At 40.5% G+C, this 23,168-nt stretch overlaps 1 protein-coding gene across 1 annotated transcript in view; it reads left to right on the plus strand.

Moving 5' to 3' along the window:
- LOC102861137 (zinc finger protein 343-like) overlaps positions 1 to 16,151 on the plus strand; it is a 29,616-nt gene extending 13,465 nt beyond the window's left edge. Inside the window, exon 7 of the mRNA XM_006898710.1 lies at positions 15,828 to 16,151. Within this exon, the coding sequence (XP_006898772.1) occupies positions 15,828 to 16,151 (324 nt within the window). The remainder of the gene's footprint in view (positions 1 to 15,827) is intronic.
- The last annotated feature ends 7,017 nt before the right edge of the window (positions 16,152 to 23,168 follow it).

A 23,168-nucleotide genomic window follows, 5' to 3' on the forward strand; every position in this document is an offset into this window, starting at 1 on the left:
TAAGGAGGCTTCATGTCCCGATTTAACTGATTTGTCTCCTTTTCAAAAGTCAGTTGACCTTAAGTAGATAAGTTGATTTCTTGGTTCTCTCTTATTATATTGATTTATGTGCTTGTCACTGAACTAGTACCAAGCTGTCTTGACTACCACAGCTGTGTAGTAAGATTTGCGATCAGGGAGTGTGGTGCCTCCTACCTTATTTTTCAGTAGTGCTTTGTTATTTGAGGTCTCTTTCCATTAAAGATAAAATTGGAAATTTCCTTTTCCATCTCATTGAAGAATGGAATTGGTATCTGTATTGGGATTGCATTGAACTTGTAGATTGCCTTTTGTAGAATTGTCATTTTCATGATATTGAGTCTTCCTATCTGTGGGGTATATTTTCCATTTCTCTGATTCTCTGGTTGTTTCTTATAGTCATGTTTTGTAATTTTCTTTGTATTAGGTCTTTTGTGTGTCTAGTTAGATTTTTTTTTTCCTTGGGATTTCTTCCTGGGATTAGCTATTGTAATTGTAAGGTATTGTTTTTCTTAGCTCTATTTCTATATTCTCTTTGTCACTGTAGAGAAATCCAACTCATATTTGTATGTTGATCTTGTATCCTGTTGCTTTGCTGAATTAGTCAATTATGTCTCACAGTTTTCTTGCTGAATCTTTAGGATTTTTTAAGTACATGGCTATATCATCTGTGAATAGTTTTACCCCCTCTTTGCCAATTTGGAAACCTCTTCTTTTCTTTTCTTGCTTTATTACTCTTAAGACTTCGAATACAGTATTGAATAGGAAAGATGATAGTGGGTATCATTGCCTTGTTCTTGTTCTCAAGAGAAATTCCTTTAATCTCTCTCCATTGAGAATGATGTTGGCTCTTTGTTTTGCATACATACTTTTCACTGTGTTGATGAAATTCCTCTCTATTCCTTTCTTGTTGAGTGTTTAAATCAGGAAGGAGTGTTGTATTTTGGAGTGGTGGATTTTGTCAAAGGCCTTTTTTTGTATCAATTGATAGGATCATGTAGTTCTTGTTCTTTGCTTTGTTAATGGGATGAATTACATTAGATGTTTTTCTTATGTTGAGCCATCCTTTCATACCTATTATGAATCCCACTTGGTCATGATGAATTATTTTTTTTTATGTACTATTCTGAAAGAGACCAGCTTGTGCAGACAGGGTCAGAGTGGAGTAATGCAGCATAAAAGAACACACAGACAGGACTTAGTTAGAAAGCAATGGTTAATTCAAGATCCTGAGACTCAAGAGCCTCAAGAATCAAAAGCACTTTTCCCAAGACCCTTTCTGTATTTATTTCTTAGCAGCCTGGAAGCTTATAATAGAGCATAAAGGCAGATTACTGTGTCTGGGGAGGAACAGCAGAGAATTGTTTTTAGGTTTAATCATTGTGAGAACATTTGCTGACCTTAGTAACTTGTCTCTGGATTGTTTAACTCCCTCTCAGTTTGCTGATGGATCATGAGAACATTTGCTAACATTATAGTTAAGGTTCTCATTGGGATAGTCTCCAACAATATTGGATCAATCCTGTTGGCTAAGATTTTGTTGAAGATTTTTGCATCTATGTTCATGAGCGATACTGGTCTCTAGTTTTCTGTTTTGGTGCTGCTTTTCCTAACTTTGGTTTCAGGGATATGTTTGCATAATAGAACGAGTCTGGAAATATTCCATCTTTTTTTTTTTTTTAAAAAACAACTTTATGTAGAATTAGTAACATCTCTTCTCGCAGTGTTTTTTAACATCACTAGTAAAACCATCTGGTCCAGGGCTTTTTTTTTGGCTGGAAGTTGCTTTATGACCTTTTCAAGTTATTCTTTTGGAATGGGTCTGTTCAAGTGTTCTACTTTAGTCTGTGTCAGTTTGGGTGGGTTGTGAATTTCTATATATTTGTCCATTTCCTCTAGGTTTTTGTATTTGTTTGAGTGTAGTTTTTCATTAAATTCCATTATTAACCTTTTTATTGCAGTTGGTTTGGTTGTGACATTGCCCTTTTGCCTCTTATTTGGATTATTTGTGTCTTTTCTTTCTTTTCCTTTGTTAGCTTTGATAGTGATTTGTCAATTTTAGTGACCTTTTCAAATAATCAACTCCTGATCTTGTTGATAGTATGAATTGTTTTCTGTTCCATTTAGTTCTACCTTAATTTTTATACTTTTCTTTCTTTTAGAAGTTGTTGGGTTTCCTTGCTATTCTTTTTCTACGTGTTGGAGATGTTGGGTTAAATAATTAACATTTTGTTTCTTTTGATATGTTTGCTTGTTGCTATGAATTGACCTCTGAGTACTGCTTTGGCTGTTTCCCAGAGGTTTCTGTTAAGTTGTGTTTTCATTCTCATTTGTTTCAAGAAACTTTTTTATTTATTACCCAGTCATATTCAAGTAGAGTGTTGTTCAACTTCCAGGTGTATGGCTTTTTCTCCTTTATCCCCTTGTAGATTTCTAATTTTTTTGCACTGTGATCTGAGAAAATGCTTTATATTATTTTGATGTTTTTTAACTTATTGAGGCTTGCTTTGTGACCTAAAATAGAATCTATTCTGGAGAATGTTCCATGCACTCTGTAGAAAAATGTATACTGAGCTTTTTGGGGGTGCATTAGCCTGTATGGAAGGAGGAGTAGTGTTCTACTTCCTAAACTATATGCCTCTGGAAACTCTATGAACTTTGATAAATGTTGATAGTTATAGAAAGGCTTCAGGCCTTTTGTTCATAGGGTCACTATGAGTCGTGCTCAACTCAGTGGCAATCAACAACACAACAACATTAGTCTTTATATAGATGAGATCAAGTTGGTGGTATGGTTTAATTTTTCAGCATCTTTGTTGAGTTTCTGGTAGTTCTGTCTTTCCTGGAGAGTGGTGTATTGAAGTTTCCTACTACTATTGTGGTGGTGTCTATTCCTTTTTTCAATTCTGATAATGTTTGCTTTGTGTATTTCACAGCTCTATTATTTTGGTGCATAGATATTTACTATGGTTATGTTCTCTTGTTCGGTTGATGCTTTAAGCATTATATCATGACCTTTCTTGTCCTTTGTGATGGTTTTTGTGACAAAAACTATTTTATCGGAGATTAATACTGCTACTCCTTTTTTCTGGTTGCCAGTTGCTTAGTAATTTTTTTTTTCTCTACACTTATTTTTAGTCTATCTTCACATTTCAGGTGTATCTCTTGTAGACAGCATATTGATGGGCTTTGGTTTTTACCCAGTCTGCTACTCTTTTTCTCTTCACTGGTGCATTTACACCATTCACACACAGTGTGATTATTGAGAGGCAAGGTTTTATTGCTGTCATTATGTTGGGCTCTTTTTGATGTTGTAGGTTTGTGATTATTTTTGAATTGGTATTTGTGTGTGATGTAGGGCGAGGTAGTTCATCTTCCTTTCTTTGAACCTGCAGCATAGTGCATACGCAGGATGGCTTCATCAGTTCAGAAAAGAAGTCCCTTGATAAGTAGCTTTTCGTTATTTTGGGGCTCTGTTGAGTGGAGTACGACTCGTAGCAACCCTATGAACAATATATTTGAACTTTGTTTAGTCCAGTGCCGCCCTCATTATCTCTGACACACTTGAAACCATTGCTTCAGTCACTTCATCAGTCTATGTCATTGAGACTCTTCCTCTCTCTTCCTGGCCCTCCACCTTTCCAAGCTCGGTGCCCCTTTCCATGGAATAGCTTTACTTAACATGTGCAAAGTATGTGAGAAAAAGCTTCATCATCCTTGCCTCCAAGGAGCACTATGGCTACAGTATTTTCAAGACCTATCTGTATTTTCTTTAGACAGTCCATGGAATACTCAGTACTCTTCTCCAACACTGTAACCCAAAGGCATCAATTCTTCTGTCATCCAACTTTCAGATACATAGCAAAGCATTGAAAAGACCATGATCTGAGTTATTTGTATCTTAGTCCTCATATTGACATCATTGCTCATCATTAATTTATAAAGGTCCCTGACACTAGACTTTCCCAACACAAAATGTTTTCTCTTCTCCTGACTGCTAGTACCAAGGGAGTTGATTGTGGATCTAAGTAGAATTAAGTTGGTGACAATTTGAATCTTTTCTCCATCTCTCATGATGTTGTGTATTATTGTAGTGGTGAGGATTTTTGTCATCTTAATATTGAACTGTAATTCCTGTTGAAGGCTGTAGTCTGATCTTCTGCTGTCGGAGCTTCAATCCCTCCTTACTCTCAGCAAGCAAGAATGTGTTTGCATATCGAAGGGGGTTGTTGAGTCTTCCTTCGATCCTGATGCCACAGTCTTCTTCATTGAGTTCAGCTTCTCAAATGATCTGTTCAGGATACACATTGAATAGGTATGGAGAAAGGATAGCACCCTCACATACACTTCATGATTTTAAACCTGCAGTGTTCACTTGTTCTGATTGGACAACAGCTTCTTGGTCTGGGTATAGCTTTTGTATGAGCATGATTAAGTGTTTGGGATTTCCATACTTGTCAGTGTTACCCATAGTTTCTTATGCTGCATACAATCGAAAGCCTTTGCATAATCAAGAAACACAAATAGACATTCTTCTGTCATTCTCTGCTTTCAGCCAGGATCCATCTGACACCAACAGTGATCTCTCTGATGCCATGGCTTCTTGTTGAGCTAATTAACACAGCTTGAACTTCTGCCAAGTCACTGTCAGTGTACTAGTCTAGCCATTTTTGGATGATTTTCAGCATTATTAGCTTTCAACTCAATATTATTGATATTGTTAATAATTTCCAAATTCTGTAGGATCAACTTTTTTGGAAATAGGAACAAATATGTATCTCTTGCAGTCAGTCAATCAAGAGCTGTCCTCTAAATTTCCTATTCAGCCTGCCGAGGTTTGCATGTATTAGTTGAACTGTGTTGGTTGGATCCCATAGATTCCTCGGGCTTTTTTTGGCCATTGCCTTCACTGCAGTTTGAACTTCTTCTTTACCATTGGCTCTTGTTCATGTGGTACTTTTTGAAATTTTTCAGAATGAACCAGTCTTTTTAGTACAGTGACTGTGTAAGTATAATTCTTCCATTCCCCCCCCCCCATGTTTTCTGGATTATTCAATATTTTGCCTTTGCTGAAGGAGGGAGAAAGGAATGGGGAAGGGAGGAAAATGTGCAACAATGAATGAATGAAGGGGGAAAAAAAGATTTTGCCCATAGCATCTCTCAGTATTTCTATTCAAGGCTTGAATTTGTTGTTTAGTTCTTTCACTTTGAGAAATGCTGGGCACGTTCTTCCCTTTTATTCTCCAAAGCCCAGATCTTTGCACATTCTGTTAGAATACTTTGTTTTCCCAAGCTGCCCTTTGAAAACTCTGTTCACCTCTTTTATTTCAACATTTCTTTTGTTTTGTCTGTCTTCTCAGTGCTCTAGTACAATTTTCAGAGTCTCTTTTGACATCCATTTTTGGGTTTTTTTCTTTTTCCTGTGTCTGTGTAATGACCTACATTTCTCTTCAGGATATAATTGAGTTTTCAGAGGCAGTAAATCGCATGGGAGGAGACATGAAAACACTCAATTTGGAAGACATGCAAATATAGAAGACAATATTTAATCTGAAAATGGAACAGCAGTTGCCCCTGAATCTATTAAAATTCAGGGAGATAAAGATTAGTCAGGATCAGCATAAAATGGATTCACTTGACATGGAGGTCAGAGCAGCTTGGGGGGATTGAACTTGTGTCTTTGGTATATGGCAGCACACGTCTTCACCACCAGGCCAGGATATATTAATACACCTGAATCCGGAATGTGTTGCCTCCAGCGTCCAGTGAGCCCACCAAGAAAGGTCCCTCCTCTTTGATTTTGGGAGGGACTAGATACAATAACTTTTCTTAAGTTTAGTTGTAATAGTTGGACATGCCAACATTGCTACACTCCTACAAATCCATGAAGGTGCAGAGTAATTGAAATTTTGTTGGATTAAGTTGCAACCCTGTAGCTTGCAATTATCTTTCCCGTAAGTTTAGCGTCACTGTTAACAGTGGATTTGAGGCCCTGAGAAGCACAGCCTTTGTTCTAGTAGGACAGCTCTTGTGCACCGTGTCACCAGAGCTCTCATTATGAGGTACCCTGACCTCACCAGGCATTCTTTTGGAGTGTGACGTAGCCCTTCCTGGGACATGATTTGTAATATGCCTCTAGGGCTCATTTGGATTTAACTCTAGTTATGAATCCCAGTGTAAAAAGATGGCTGAAGAATTCTTGGAAACATTCAGCCATGTCATGTAAAATATCTTTTTGACTCAAGAAAGTACAAACATTTCACCTGAGTTGATTTAATCAGGTGAGTGTAGGTGGACTGGTTAAAAAGAATTTAGAAACTCAACATTTCCAGCTTCCTGATTGTCTTCTCATGCATCTCAATCTTCATTCGGAGGCTCACACAAGTAGCATTTACCCTCGATATATTCCTGAGGCAGGAAACAGTTGATAGAAGGGTAATAAAAGTCTGAATTACTAGGAAGAAATGGGAAAAGTTCAATTACTGTCAGAGTATTATAATTATTGTTATGAGGTGTGTACTAATGAGTGAAAGAAATCAATGTCTTCAAAGCCTTTCCTCAAATCACAATAAAAAGTAAATAAGAAGGGGAGCTCTGGTGACCTAGTGGCAAGAAGCTGCAACTACAATCCCAGAGGTGCACGGTTCGAATCCATCAGATGCTCTGCCGGGGAAGGAGGGGCAATCTCCTCCTGTACCAGTCAGATCTGATTTGACGATACACGCACACAAAAATTAAAAAAAAAAGTAAATAAATTCCTACATAAACATGTACATACAAAGATTATCAGTTCCTAAACCTTTGAATGAGAAATACGTAATGGAAGGCTACAGTTATAACTATTAGATCTGATAATGCCATATTCAAAGGGAACAAGGTTGTAGCCTAATTTTAAATGATAATGAAAATCTGTCCTAATACTAATATTAAGTTTTCTTTGTTGAGGAATATTAGTGACATAGTTTAATTCAAAATTTGAAATTACTTTCTACACATTATACAGATCCGTTTGTGTATGTTTTTATAATGTATAAATAAGAAAAGTAATTTTATATGAAAGCTGAGTTAACTTCTTCAAGATACTTATTAAAGAAAAGATTGTTATTGTTACACCAAGAAACCAAATTGTTTGCTTACTGCTGTTGGATAGTCATAATATTTAAAATTTCATAAAGGAACCAGTAGTATTTTTTTTTAATTTTTTGAAATAATTTTAATGAACATTTAGAGAGATTTTGGATTTCTATTCATTCATTGCTGCACTTCTCTTTCCGCCCAGCCCGCTCCCCCCACCCCCCCGAACCAGTAGTATTTTTAACCTGATGGATATTTACTAAGGCAAGTCCTCTTTTTGTAAAACTTACAAAGAATTCTCTTACACGGCTCTCCTAGTAGACAGTGAATAAATTTATTGAAACGTGTGTCTGCACACCTACAGACTTAGGCATCCTTCTCATGTACTGACTATCTGCTTCTCAGCCATTTAACTTTTACAAACGTAGGAAAATATCTATCAGATTATATTGCATTTTATCCACTTGATCAGGCAGTAGTCATTTGCCAAGCTGGGAGAGTGAGTAAACTGTGCTGGCCAAGGTTACATGAGAAATTGACTAGGCTGTGGTTCTTGGGGGGCAGTTCTGTGATTGATGTAGCTGTGCGATGTAATGTCATGGTCCATCGTGTGATCAGATGCCATGTTTCACCATTTTCACACCTTGTCCATTGATATGTGTATGCGGAATGGTTTTTTTCCCAATGTGGCATAAAAAAGAATGTTGACTTTCATATTAATTCCATGTAATATTAATAAAATACCAATCCTTCATTGTTACCAATTCACAACCAACTCCAGTTTACCCTCCAATACGGGAAGAGATTATTCATCATTCTTCCATGGAGCACCTGGTGGATTTGAATCACCTTCGTCTGGGTTGACTTCACAACTTCTTACCCACTAGGCAACCAGACCTAAGCATACCCTTAGAATGTAGAAATTATATTAAGCATAGATAGTACAAAACATAATTACTGTTAAAATTGTGTATGTTTTCACTTAAGTCTTAATCCATTCGTTTTAGGCATGTTTCTTTGTAATATTCCTCTCTTTTAGAATTCTTCTGTGCTAGTAACAACTTGTTGTGTATAGTTTGTTCCTGATGAGTGTATAGCTAATTTCTAATAAATATAATAAAACAACATCTTTTTTTTTTATGTGAAATGGCTTCACTTGCTTTGGGCAAGTCTTTGAAGAGCTTCCCTAGTGTTAACATGCTCAGAAACTGGGGATCAGTGTGATCTTGCTTGACTTTCTCTGTGCGTTGACTCGTCGTCAGAGACAAGACTTGGTCATTCCGTGTGAGAGCCAGCTCTCACAAACACGGTCAGAGTGGAGTAATGCAGCATGAAAAAAAATACAGATATGATGTTAGAAAAAGGGTATGGTGGACTCAAGACTTAACAGTGCTTTTTCCAAGATCTTTTCTCTGTTTATTTCTTAGCAGCCCAGAAGTTTACTGTAGAGAATGTTTCTTTTCGCTTAAAAGTGAGTTACTGTTTCTGGGGAGGAACAGCAGAGAACTGTATTCTAGTTTTATCTTTATGTGAACTGTTTGCTGACGTTAATAAATCATACCTGGATTGTTTCACTCCCCACCAGAACATTTTCTGAGTTCTCTTTGAATTGCTGTTGTTGATTGCCTTCGAGTCGAGCATGACTCATAACAATCCTATGAACAAAAGGCCTGAAGCCCCTCTACAACTGTAAGCATTTATCAAAGTTCATAGTTTTTCCAGAGGCATGTTATTTAGGAAGTGGATGCCATTCCTGCTTCCAAACCTATTATAGAATGTTATTGTTATGTTCCATTGAGTCACCTTATGTACCCTTCCACCTCTGAACCCTTCACTGTCCTGAGCCAGTCTCACTAATTCTGACACACCAACCCCCATCGCCCCAGTCACTCAATCAATCCGTATCTTCCAGGGGGTCTCCCTCTCCTGTGCTGTCTGTCCACTCTTCCGAGCATGATGTCCTTCTCCAAGGGCCGATCTCTCCTGGCTATGTGCCCAAAATAAGTGAGGTAGAGCTTCAAAATACTAGCCTCCAAGGAGAGACTTGGTTTCACCCTCTCCAAGACCTGTTTGTTTTCTTAGCAGTCCATGGTATATGTTCAAGACTCTTCTCCAGCACCAGAACTCAAATACATCTATTCTGTTATCCTTAGTCATTGTCCAACTCTCTGAAGCATAACAAGTAATTGAGAAGACCATGGCCTGGATTAGATGCATCTTTGTATCTAGACTGACATCATTGCTCTTCAGCACTCTGGAGAGGTCCATGACAGCATGTCCTCCTTTTTGTTTTTATAATAACTGAAGCATTGTCATCACCAGGAAAGCTGCCTTTGATTGCTCGTAAGAATCATTTTAATGGAGTTATGTAGAATTCAGTATAATTAGAATGACAAGTCAATTCTTGCCGCAGTACAAAGGCAGCTGGCCAGGTCTCTACTGTTACCTGAGTCCTACCGAGCTGGGCTGGGAAATGAAGGAGCCCTGTGGGCAGGAGATTCCTTCACATGGAGTGAGGGTTCAGGCTGCAGCAAAGGTGGGGAGGTGAGGAGCTATTCCCCACCTCTGTTGGCCCCCAAATGCTCTCCTCCTAGCCGCTCTGTGACTGTGCCTTTCTTGGGTTGTTCCTCCTCTGAGGAATCTTACTGCTTCTGGCTAACCACCCACCCTCAGGGGCAAAGGAGTGTGAGGTGAGGGAGGAGCAGCGTCCCCAGGAGAGTCCGTTCTGTCTGCTTTATTGTTATGTGCCACTCTGGTCACAGGTCTTAGGGACCCAGGTTTCTTCTCCAGGGACGGCCCAGTTCAGATACACACTGATCATGGCAGAAAGGATTGCTGTAAAAGAGACCACTCTAAAAACTGGCATTCCCAAAGATCTTTGAGATCTATGCAGAACTTTGTAAGATACAGCTTTCAGGATAGCTAGCAAAGGTGTAACGTTCCCATCTTTCTATAAGCTTTCCTGGCATCCAGGCCCCAGCCATCCTAATTAGCAGAACCACTGTTTTAGTCCAAACTAAAGGTTTATTTTTTTCCAGACAGGAAGAATAAGAACAATTATGACTCAGGAGTTGATGGGATACCAACTGCCTTGTTTCAATTAACAGATGCAGCCTTGGATGCGCTCACCAGTCTATGCTGGGAAATTTGGAGAACAGCTATCTGGTCAATGGATTGGAAGAGGTCTATATCTGTTCCCATTCCCAAGAAAGGTGATCCAACTGGATGTGAGAACTGGCGAGCAACATCATTAATATCACATGCAAGCAAAATACTGCTGAAGATAATTTAAAAATGGCTAGAATAGTACATAGATAGGGAACTGCCGGAAAAGTTCAAGCAGGATTTAGAAAAGGCAGTGGCACCAGGCAGATGTCATTGCTGATGTCAGATGGATCCTGGCTGAAAGTAAAGAATACCAGAAGAATGTCTAATGTCTAAATATGTCTAATATATAAAAATGTGCTTCGTTGACTATGCAAAGGCTTTAGACTGTGTGGATCGTAACAAGTTGTGACTGAAGAAGGGGAGTTAATTGAGCACTTAATTGTGTTTATGCAAAACTTGTACCTGGACCAGGAGACTGTTGTGCGAACAGAGCAGGGGAATACTGCCTCATTTAAAATTAAGAAGGGAGTGCATTCCTAAGGGAGGGTTGGATTCTCTCTCCATACCTATTTAATCTGTATGCTGAACAAATTATTTGAGAAACTGGACTCTATGATGTGGCTTCAGGATTGGAGGGAGGCTCATCAATAAACTTATGCAGACACAACCTTTCTTGCTAAAAGTGAGGAGAACTTGAAACATTTGTTGCAGAAGATCAAGGAATGCAAGCCTCAGTATGGATTGTGTCTCAACGTAAAAAAAAAAGGTTCTTAACACTGGACCGATAGACATCATCATGATGGATGGAGAAAAGATTGAAACTGTCAACAATTTCATCTTACTTGGATCCACAATTAATGCCCTTGGTGCCAGCAGTCAGGAAATAAGGAGACACATTGCACTGGGAAAATCTGCAGTTTGGTACCTCTCTGAATTATTAAGGACTAAGGTGCGTCTGATTGAGGTCATGGTCTTTGCGATCACACTTGTTATGCATCTGAGAGCTGGACAATGAACAAGGATAGTAGAAGAATTTATGCCTTTGAGCTGTGATGTTGGAGAAGAGCACCGAACATTCCATGGATGGCCAAAAGAACAAATATGTCTTGGAGAGGGTGCAGCCAGAGTGCTCTCTGGATGCAAGAATGATATTTCGTCTCACATACTTTGGGCATGTTACTAATAGCGGTTATTCCTTGTAGAGGGTCATAATGCTTGGAAAAGTGGAGGATCAACGAAGGAAAGAAGACCCTCTACTAGGAGAATTGACACGATGACTGCCACATGGGTTCTAGTGTGTCAGGAAGTATGAGGATGGTGCAGGATAGGACAAGGTTCAGATCTTTTGTTCATAGGGTCGCTATGGGTTATATTTTTATGGCACCTAACAACAACAGTAATTTTGTGGTTTCATTATACTCAGGTTCTCCTATTAGGAATACAAATGGGTCAAAAGCACAAACAACAAACTTCTAGTTTTATGTTTTAATAATTCAATTTTCGTCTTAATAACAGCTGAAGAGTTGACAAATTCTACATGCAGTTTTCCTTCTTTATACACTAGCAATTTTCCACGAAGTATTTTGCATAGGTCTGTTCAAGTTACCAATTTTAATTTGAGGCAACGGAGGACTTAATCCAGTTCTGTGCCACCCAGGTGTAATTACTTGATTCTAGGTGGTGTCCGGTATGACTTAGCCAATGCCATAATAACTTAAGCCAATTGTAATTATTAGCAGTTTCTTCCTACAGTTTTGTCCTACCCTATAGGACTCCAATCAATAATTTCTGTGCTATTGAATATATCTGGAGACTAAGGTGCTCCTGATCCAGGCCATAGTCTTCACAATTACATGCTATGTGTCAGAGAGCTGGACAATGACTAGGGATGATAGAAAGAGAATTGATGCCTTTGAGCTGTGGTGCTGGAGAAGAGTATTGATGATACCATGGACTGCTAGGAGAACAAACAGGTTTGTCCTGGAGAAAGTGAAACCAGGCTGCTCCTTGGATGCAAGGATTCTGAAGCTTTGTCTGACATATTCTGGACATGTTGTTAGAAGGAGGTCCTGGTCCTTGGAGAGGGACATCATGCTTGGAAGGGTGGAAGGGCAGTGCAGGAGAGAAAGACTCTCAATGAGATGGATTGATTCAGTCACTGGAGCAATGGAGGTAAGTGTGTCTGGGACAATAAGCTTGGCACAGGATAGAGCAGGGTTTAGGGTTCTCGTACAAGAGGAGGAAGAAGAAGAAATTGTTACTAGTTAATAGGCAAGTTCCAAGGGGAAGCCCCCTGAGTACTTTGTCCAAACAAATATGGCTCAGGGCCAAATGGTCTGTGTGTTTTAGCTGTCTGTGGATGCCCCCAGGTCTGGCTAGCATCCCAAGGTCATCGACAAAGATGCCTTCAAGGTTTCTATTGATTTAGTCTGTTCCAGATGTATAGCCAGGGTTCTAGAGCAAAGCCAAGATATGTAGTGGACACTTGAACCCAAGAGACCACAGCAATAAACTTGATTTGCTCAGATTTTAAAGACTATGGAGAACAACCTATTATTATTTAAAATAAAATTCCCTTCTTGTTGTTATGTGCTGTTGAGTTGCCTACAACTCATAGCAACCCTATGTACAACAGCCCTAAACTCTGCTCTATCCTGTGCCAATCTCACTGTCTCCAACATGCCTACCCCTATTACTCCAGTCACTGAATCAATCCTCCTCATAGAGGGTCTTCCTCTTCTACGCTGTCCCTCCACCCTTACAAGCATAATGTCCTTCTCCAAGGACTGGTTCCTCCTTGCAACATGCCCAAAGTATGTCAGAATCCTTGCCTCCAAGAAGCATCCTGGTTTAACCCTCTCCTGGATGAACCTGTTTGTTTTCCTAGCAGTCCATGGTATATTCAATACTGTTCTCCAGCACCACAGCTCAAAGGCATCAATTCTCCTTCTATCCTCCCTAGTCATTGTTCAGCTCTCTGATGCATAGCAAGTGATTGCAAAGACCGTGACCTATATCAGACAGACCTTAGCCTCCAGAGTGACACCATTGCTCTTCAGTACTTTGGAGAGGTCCCTAACAGCAGACTCTCCAATCGCAATACATCTTTTAATTTCCTGGCTGCTGGTGCCAAGAGTATGCTGTTGTTGTTGTTTTTTAAATCTTCAATAGATCTATTTCATTTAATATTAGCTATAATATCCCTAGAACCATGGCCTCTTCTAAACCCAGCCTGCACATCTGGCAGCTCTCTTTGTTGATTGTGGATTCACGTAAGATGAATTTGTTGAAACTTACAAACTTTTCTCCATCTATCATGATGTTGCCTTTTGGTTCAGTGTAGAGAATTTCTGCTTTCTGCATGTTAAAAAATATCTCTTCATTCATGCCCTCTTTTGAAGGAATGGAAGCTCTGGTGGAGTAATAAATAAGGAGTCCTGCTGCTGATGCTAAGTGGCTCCCCTCTGGCAGTTCCAATCTAGGAGCAGCTAAGGAAGACATTAACTCTAATCTTAACCTGTCACCATGTGATTTGCAGCCACAAAGATTCTCACAACTGGGCCAGTGGCAGCATCATAATAGACGATGAAGAGATTGAGATTATTAGCAGCTTCAGCTTGCTTGCTGCCAAAATAAACACTCTTGGAGCCAGCAGCCAGGAAATAAAAAAAAAATTCATTGCATTGGGGAAAATCTGCTGTCAGGGACCTCTCCAGAGTACTGAAGAGCAATGGTGTCAGTCTAGAGACTAAGGAGCACCTGATCTGGGCCATGATCTTCACAATTACTTGCTATGCACCAGAAAGCTGGACAATAACTATGGATGATAGAAGGAAAATTGATGCCTTTTAGCTGTGATGCTGGAGAAGAGAATGCTAGGAGAGCAAACAGGTTTGTCTGGGAGAGGGTGAAACCAGGCTGCTCCTTGGAGGCAAGGATTCTGAAGCTCTGTCTGACATACTTTGGGCATGTTGCAAGGAGGGGCCAATCCTCGGGGAGGGACATCATGCTTGGAAGGGTGAAAGGACAGCACTAGACAGGAAGACCCTGGATAAGATGGATTGAAACAATGACTGGGTAATGGGATAAGTATGTCAGAGACAATAAGATTGGCTCAGGATACAGCAAGTTTCAGGGCTAATGTACGTTGGATTGCTATGAGTCACAAACAACTTGGCACGTAACTCCAATGGAGAGTGAGTCTGTTAGAATCGATGACAGCGAATATTTGTTGTTATATTCTGACTGAAAGCTGGTCCTCCGATGGTTTCCAGACGTTATAAACAGAAAGGGCTGCCGCTGCCCACCTTTCTCCCATAGTAGTCCTGCCGTTGAGTCACCTGCAACTCATAGTGACCCTTTGTACAACAGCTCTGAAACCTGCCCTGTCCTGAGCCAGTCTTACCACTCTAACACACCTACCCCCCACTGCCCCAGTAACTGTATCAATCCATCCCATACGGGGACTTCACTCCTTGAACCGTCCCCCATCCTTCCAAGTGTGACGTCCTTTCCCAAGGATTGGTCCCTCCTAGTCATATGCCCAAAGTATGTGAGACAGAGCTTCAAAATCTTAGCCTCCAAGAAGAGACTCTCTCCCAGACAGACTTATTTGTTTTCCTGGAGGTCCATGGTATGTTCAAGACTCTTCCAACACCACCACAACTCAAAGGCATGGATTATTCTTCTATCATCCTTAGTAACTGTCCAGGTCTCTGATGCATAGCAAGTAATTGCGAAGGCCAGGGCCTGGACAGGCGCACCTTAGTCGCTAGACTGTCCTTGACACAATATTTCCCAAGTGCAATTTGTCTTTTGATTTCCTGACTGCTGGTGCCAAGGGTGTTGATTGTGGAGCCAAGCAAGCTGTAAAATTGTTAACAACCTCAATCTCTTCTCCATCACGGTGCTAATTGGCCCAGTGGTGAGAATCTTTGTTTCCCTGATGTTAAGCCTTAATCCACATTGAAGACTACAGTCCTTGACCTTTCATAGCAAGCATTTCAGGGCCTCCTTAATTTCAGCAAGCAGGGTTGTGTCAGCTGTATAACGCAGGTTGTTGATGAGTCTCCCTCCAATCCTGGTGCCACACTCCTCATAAAGCCTAACTTTTCGAATGATCTGTTCTGCAGATTGGAAAGGTCTGGAAACAGGATGCATCCCTGACACACTCCCTTCCTGATTTTTGAACCAAGCTGCCTTTCCTTGCTCTGTTCTGACCACTGCTTCTGGGTCCAAGTACAGGTTTCACATAAACACAAATCAAGTGGGATTCCCAATCTCCTCTAGGTTAGCCTCGCTCGTTGTGATCCTACACAGTCAAATGCCTTTGCCCAGCCAATGAAACAAAGAACAACATTCCTCGGGTACTCTCTGCTTTCTGCCAAGATCCATAGACAAGATGGGAAAAGAGTCAGAAAAGTCACACAGGAAGAGCTCCCTGTGGCACCGGAAGTGAAGCGCCGAGGGGCGGGACCTGTCGGTTACGCGCAGTGGGATGGGGGGGGACATGGTTTTTTTTCCCTCCGGGTCGCACTACATTAGGTTTCAGTGAGAATCCTATTCGGTTATGATGAGCGGGCATCCGCAGAGGGGCGCCTGTGGCCGCAGTGACCGCTGTCCGGTAGGTGGACGTCGGGGGTCAGCAGCCCCTTTGTGACGGGGGTCGGGCCCCTCCCGCGGCCGAGGCCTGGATGGGCGGGCGCAGCCCTGGCGGCTCCGGGGCCTCGATTCCCTCTCCCCGCGGGGACGGGGCGCCCAGGGGAGGGGGTGTCCCCCCGCATCGCGGCCCGAGGTGGAGGGGTCCGGAGGGGGCGAGGCCTGCGCTGCTGGGAGGGGAGGAGGCGGGGCCTGCGGCGGCTGCCGTGTGTGTGAAGGAAATCGGGGAGACGCCGCCGGGGGTCCTGGGGTCCCGGGCCCCGCGCCACCCTGCCTTCCCCACCTGCGTCTAGGATGAGTTTATGTTGGTAGTTGGGATTAGACAGGGACGCCCAGATGGACGTGGTTATTCAGACCCTGCAGCCCTTTGAGTTGTAAATGAACCCACACCCCCTGTTTACAATAGAGAGGCAAATGCTAAAGCCCCCCCCCTCCGATTTTATCTTGGGGGCACAGACTTCCTGTGACTGCATGCACCGTTGTAGTTCCCTGAAATGTGTCTTTTTTTTTTTTTTGGTTGTTGTTGGGCAAGTTTTTTTATTATTCTAAATGTTTAGAGTGGCTTAAAAGTTAAACTGAATGAGTCCCTGTGTGCATCAAAAACTTTTAAAGGTGGGGACCCCCTCCCCCCCGATCGACTGGGAAAAAGCATTTGGCAATGACATCTCAGACAAGGATCTCATAACGAAATTTGCAGAATATGCCGCAGAACTTGCACAAGAAAAAGCCCCAATTACAAAATGGGCAAAAGACATGGATAGAACTTTCCCAGAGAAAGACCTTTGGATGGCCAACAGATAGATGAAGAAATGTTAAAAATCTTTGGCAATCAGAGATGCAAATCAAACCACAATGAGATACCATCTCACCCCAGCAGCAATGGCAAAGTTTAGCAGGACAACAGGTAATAAATGTTGGACCCAACGTGGAGAGATTGGAACTCTCATACACTGTTGGTGGGATTGTAAAATGGTACAGGTGTTTCCTCAGAAAGCTGAACATAGAAATTCTATATGACCCCGCTGTTCTACTGCTGGGAATATATCCCGAGAAAAGTAGAACCGAGACACAAATGTAGATCTGTGCACTGATGTTCATAGTAGCATTATTGACAATTGCAAGAACATTGAAACAGCCCAGATGTCCATCAGGAAAGGATTGGATTAAGAAATTGTGATGCATTCGCACAATGGGACACTACACAGTACTTAGGACCAATGATTTTGAAAACTACTACAAGGGGAGCTCTGGTGGCCTAGTGGCAAAAAGCTGCACTGCAATCCCAGGGGTGTATAGTTTGAATCCACCAGATGCTCTGCTGGAGGAGGGGCAATCTCCTCCTGTACCACTCAGATCTGATGTGACGGCACACACACACAAAATAATAAAATAAGGTGAGAATTAAAAAATTTTTAAAAAAAGAAAGAAAAATATTACATAATATGAGAAAGACTGGAGAACATTATGCTTTGTGAACTAACTCAGTTACATAATGACAAATACTGCATAAGGCCATTATTGTAAAAGTAGTCAGATGAGTATGACAGTCCCGAGAGGGGAAGAGGAGGGAATAGGGTAAAATCACGAGGTTGCAGAGTTGGGGGTCAGAAGGAGGAGGTGAAGGAATTAGTAAAGGTCCAATGGGGACCTTAACAGATGGGTAATGGTGAGCCTGGATCAGTGGTGGTAAATTTTACCAAAAAATGTATGGGAATGACCACATGAAACACAATGCAAATTAAAGAATATGTGAAACACAATGTACATGAATGAAATACAGTCTATACAAACTTTGTATGGAAGCCAAAATAAAAGAAAAAAAAATGAAATTTGAACTTTAAAACTAGGGAATTGCTCACTGTTTAGAGTATCCACATGTATGAGGTAAAAGAGCAGCATTTACCCAAACATAATTCTCTGAAGGAAGAAAACAGTAGAATAGAAGGATTGAGGAAAATCAGAATTATTGGGTCGAAGTGAGATTACATTGTGAATATTTTAATTAATGTTGTAAAACAAAATGTGTATGAATGAGTAAATGAAAAATAAACATACCTCACAATGTTGAGTCAGAGAACAAGTAAACAAACATAATAAATTGCTAAACATACACATAGATGATATTGACGTTCCCAAACATTTGATTGGTAACTTAAAAATTAATATGAGGTGAGCTCTGGTGGCCTAGTAGCAAGAAGCTGCACTGCAGTCCCAGAGGTGTGCGGTTCAAATCCACCAGATGCTCTGCTGAAGAAGGAGGGGCAATCTCCTCCTGTACCAGTCAGATCCGATTTGATGGTACACACATAACAAAATAATAATAATAATAGTAGTAGTAATAATAATAATATAATAATAATAATAAAATAATATGAGTAAACCGAATTCCTGGTTACAACAATTGGTTTTGATAATGTCTGATTCAGGAGAGACTAAGTTGCAGCCAACTATAACAATTCAAATAATTAAATTATGACACAATATTATATCCACCATGTCAATTGTTGTTGAATACTTGACTGACTTATAAGCCGACACTCCAGTGGGTTTTCAGAGGCTGTAAATCTCACAGGAGGACATGCCCATCTTTCTCTTGCAAAGCAGCTGGTGAATTCTAACTTTGTACCTTTGGGTTGCAGTGTATTTCCTTACCACTAATCCATATAAAGTCAGAGAAAATTTGTCATTATTTCTGATTTGGAACACATTTAATTTAATTCATTACATGTTAAATTAACCTCTTTCTTGTCTTTTTATGTATGTAAACACAAGTTGCAATAAAGGATGCTATGAGCAGAACGTTGAGTGATCCAGGATGATGGAAGAAATACACAGAGTCACACAACTGTTCTGAAAATCTGAGTAGACTTTAACCTTTCTACTCAGTTGCAACTTATGCTTGGCAAGTTAAGAATGCTGTGCTAGTATTAAAAGATGTAAATGATAATAAAAGAATTATTATATTGGGAAAAAAAAGAAATACACAGAGTCAGTATACCAAAAGGAATTGACTGATACACAAGAATTTTATAAAACAATATATGTTCAAGAGATAATGGTGATGAAGGAGGAAGTTCAAGCTACTCTGAAGGAAGACTGACAAAAAATAAGGACCCAGGAATTGGTGGATTACCAGTTGACATATTTCAACAAACATGCTTCCCTGGGTATGTCCACCAAGTTGTGCCAAGAAATCTGGAGGACAGCTACTTGGCCAACTGACTAGAAGAGATCCATATTTATTCCCATTTCAAAAAAAGGTGACCAGACAGAATGTGGAAATTATAATAATAATAATAATTATATATTATTGTATTTTATTTATATATTATATATTATTATAGATATAATTATATATTATATTTTTATTATATTAAATTATATATATTATAATGATAATAGCATTAATATCACACGCAAGCAAAATCCTGCTGAAGACTATCCAAAAATGACTGGAACAGTACATCGGCAGAGAACTACCAGAAATACAAGCTGAGTTTAGACAAGGGTGTAGCACTAAAGATATTATGACCAGTGTCAGATGGCTCTTCACCAAAAGCAGAGATTGCCACAGGGATGTCTATCTGCGTTTCACTGACTATGCAAAGGCATTTGAGTCTGGATCACAACAAATTGTGGCTAACCTTGAGAAGAATGGGAATCCCAGAACCCTTGATTGCGCTAATTCAAAACGTGTACTTGGACCAGGAAGCAGTCCAGTCATCTGGACGGAGCAAGGAAACACTGCATGATTCAAAATCGGGAAAGGAGTTTGTCAGTGATGCATACCTTTTCAATTTATATGCAAAATAGATCATCTGGGAGGCTGGGCTCTATGAGGAAGAGTGGCATCAGGATTAGGGGAAGACTCATCAACAACCTGTGTTATGCAGATGACACAACCTTGCTTTCTAAAACTGAGGAAAACCCAAAGCGGTTGCTGCAGGTCAAGGACTGTAGCCTTCAATATGGATTGAAACTCAACATCAAGAAGACAGTCTCACCACTGAGCTAATTGGCAGAAACATGATAAGTGGAGAAGAGATTGAGGTTGTTAACAATTTCATCTTGCTTGGCTTCACAGTCTTCACCATCCCTGAATACTTAGCACAAGCGCCACTTTCATGATGCCCTGTTCATGCTTCCTCTTCTTGCAATTCCTTTATTATCAAATCCAAAGTCATAGTTTTGAATAATACGTAATTCTTTCATAGTGGTTCACAAATAATTTTTTTCTATGACCTCAAAATAATTTTTTCTAATAAATGCTCATGGCTTGAGGAGTTGGAGGTGTTTTGGTATTATCTATTGCTCCCCTCAGACTTTATCACAAAGCTAGGTTTTAGTCTTAGGCAGCCGAATGTATATGGAGAACTCCATTCACAGAAAAGAAGTGGTTGAACTTCTCAGATGGAGAACTTATGTTACATACCACATATTAAACTCTGTCTCATTCTAGGAACCTGTTACATTTGAGGATGTGAGTGTGAACTTCTCAGAGGCAGAATGGAAGACTCTGACCTCTGAGCAGAAGAATTTGTACAGAGAAGTGGTGCTGGAATTATATAAAAATCTTCTCTCCCTGAGTGAGTATATGCTTCTTATCTTTCTTTCATTCACTCCATATGTATTGGCCAACTTCTGTGTGCCAGGAGTTGTGGGAACCCAGTTGTTATACACTTGCTTGCTGACTACAAACTTGGCCATTTCACTTGTCAAACAGTCCATGAAGGTGACTTCTCTGAAGATTTACAGTCTTGCACCTCCCCTAGGGAATTTCTTCTCTGTGATATATTGTTGCTAGAAAACCCAGTTCTCTCTAGCAGTTTTCCCCTGCTGTGTTCCAAAGTCCCTGTATGGTAATGGGTCTTCACTCAATTATTAACCTGAACCTATTGGATGGCTCAGTGTCATCCAATTCGATCACCTTTCTGAACCTGTGGAATTGAGAGGAGCTTGGAGAGCCTTCATGTGCTGCAGAGAGAAAATGCTTTCTCATTGTGATCATCAAGTGTAGTCTGTTGGTCCTGATCCTAGGCTACACCATTTCCTTCCTGTTAAAGGAGCTAAGGAAACATGGGGAATGCCAAGTCCAAACACTAGTAACTCTACAAAAAGGAACTGTCCCCATTAATAACATCCACAGTACCAAAATAATAACCACAAGGTCAGACATAGCCCCTCACTCTGCTGTAACCGTTTCTGCTAAACAGAGGGTCTCATTTTTTTCTTTTTATATAGTTGGAGGGCTTATAAGGGAAACAAGTTGGGGGCAGGGTATGGGGAAGGCAAAAGGAATCACACAGTGAAAGTCTAGGTTAAATCTAGCAACACAAACTCAAGAAAGTCTCTGATTTCCTCATTCATCCAGCAAGCCTTGTGTCTCAGCAGTCTCAGGTCAGCTCTTCCTACAGTTGTAGGGCAGCAAAACCTTTAACTGTGGCTCCTTCTCCAGGGTTCCATTAGGCTTCACCTCACAACAGTCTCCTCACAGTATGGCTGGTTCACTGTGTTATATTGGCCTCAGAGCTGTTGATGTAGAAGACGCTATCACTGACAAATCACGTGTCTGCACTTGAGGCCCTGGAGACCATGCCTCCAGGGGAGTTAAGGGTAACAATTGGAACCTCAAAATTCATTTTATTTACACATTTCCACTCGGCTGTCTCGTCAAGTCTAAATTAATGGCAGGAAGTCTATTTTCAAAAGTATTGACAGACACACACAAAGTATTAACACCACACTTCCTAATCCACCACTTAACTGTGAGGATGCTGTGTGAGTACTGTGTTATCTCTGCAATGACTTAGGGAAAGCAGGAGAGAATTACCAATTTCCCTGGAAATCGTAGGTGCTGTCAAAGCTATCAAATCATAGGCAGGGTTGAGGTCTCACTGACCTCCATGTCAGGTGAATCCTTTTTATGCTGATCCTGACTGACCTTTATCTCCCTAATTTTTTTAGTATTATTATTACTATTTTTTGCGTGTGTACTGTCAAATCAGATCTGACTGGTACAGGAGGAGATTGTCCCTCCTTCTCCAGCAGAGCATGTGGTGGATTCGAACTGTGCACCTCTGGGATTGCAGTGCAGCCAGCTTCTTGTCCCTGAATTTTGATAGATTCAGGGGTAACTGCTGTGCCATTTTCAGATTAAATATTGTCTCCTACATTTTCATGTCTTCCAAATTGAGTGTTTTATGTCTCTCTGTCTTTTCAGTACTAGAAAAGTAAAAAGATTTATTTACAAAGGTCATGTAATTGTTATTTCCATGTAATTGCTTAAGGTTATGTATGCGTAGGTTATTTCAAGCTGTCAATGACTTGAAGATTTCAGGAGCACATGGGATAACATTTAAAAAGTGCTGCTGACAAGGCAGAGGTGGTGTCTGAGGCTTACTTGAGAAGTTTCTAGTCTCAGTGACATGGTGGAGACATTTATGTCTAAATTGTCAAGGTTACTATATGAGCTTTTAGTGCTGCTTAGTTGATTATCTTCTCAAAGTTACCCTGTAGGACAGTGGAACTTTCCAGTAGGAATTTATTCATTTGTATGAATCAGGCAGGCACATAATTTTCCTACTGCGGAGCTGATAGATTCACACCACCAACCTTTCTATCAAGAAGTAGACACTTCCAGGCTGCGGTATCATGACTTCTGGATTGCAATTAAACATGTAACTTGTAAAACTAGACCATAAATAAATTACAACTTGTAGTTTATAAATCTTTCCAAGTATGGCATTCAGTTTGTTGAACTTAAAAAAAAAAGATTGTTGAACTTGTCTTCAGGTCCGTATCAACTTATGGGCCTCTCATATGTGCAGAGGAGATATATTTTATAGGATAATGGAGGACCTGAAGCGCTTGCCGCAGAAGGTCAAGGACTGCAGCCTTCATTATGGATTGAGGCTCAATATCAAGAAAAGAAAAATTCTCACCACTGGGCCAATTGGCAGCATCAGGATGGATGGTAAAGAGATGGAGAGTGTTAACAGCTTTAATTTGCTTGGCTCCACAGTCAACACTCTTGGCACCAGCGGCCAGGAAATTAAAGACGTACTGTGATGGGAAAGTCTGCTGTTAGGGACCTCTCCAAAGTACTGAAGAGCAATGGTGTCATTCTGGAGACTAAGGTGAACCTGGTACAGGCCATGATCTTTCCAGTCACTTGGTAGGAGTCAGAGAGCTAGACAGTGACTAGGGAGGATAGAAGGAGAATTGATGCCTTTGAGCTGTGGTGTTGGAGAAGAGTATTGAATATACCATGGACTCTTAAGAAAATGAAGAGGTTATCCTAGAGAGGGTGA

Source organism: Elephantulus edwardii, unplaced genomic scaffold (assembly GCF_000299155.1).
Source record: "Elephantulus edwardii isolate Elephantulus edwardi_28Jun2011 unplaced genomic scaffold, EleEdw1.0 scaffold00236, whole genome shotgun sequence".
Lineage (NCBI taxonomy): Eukaryota > Metazoa > Chordata > Mammalia > Macroscelidea > Macroscelididae > Elephantulus > Elephantulus edwardii.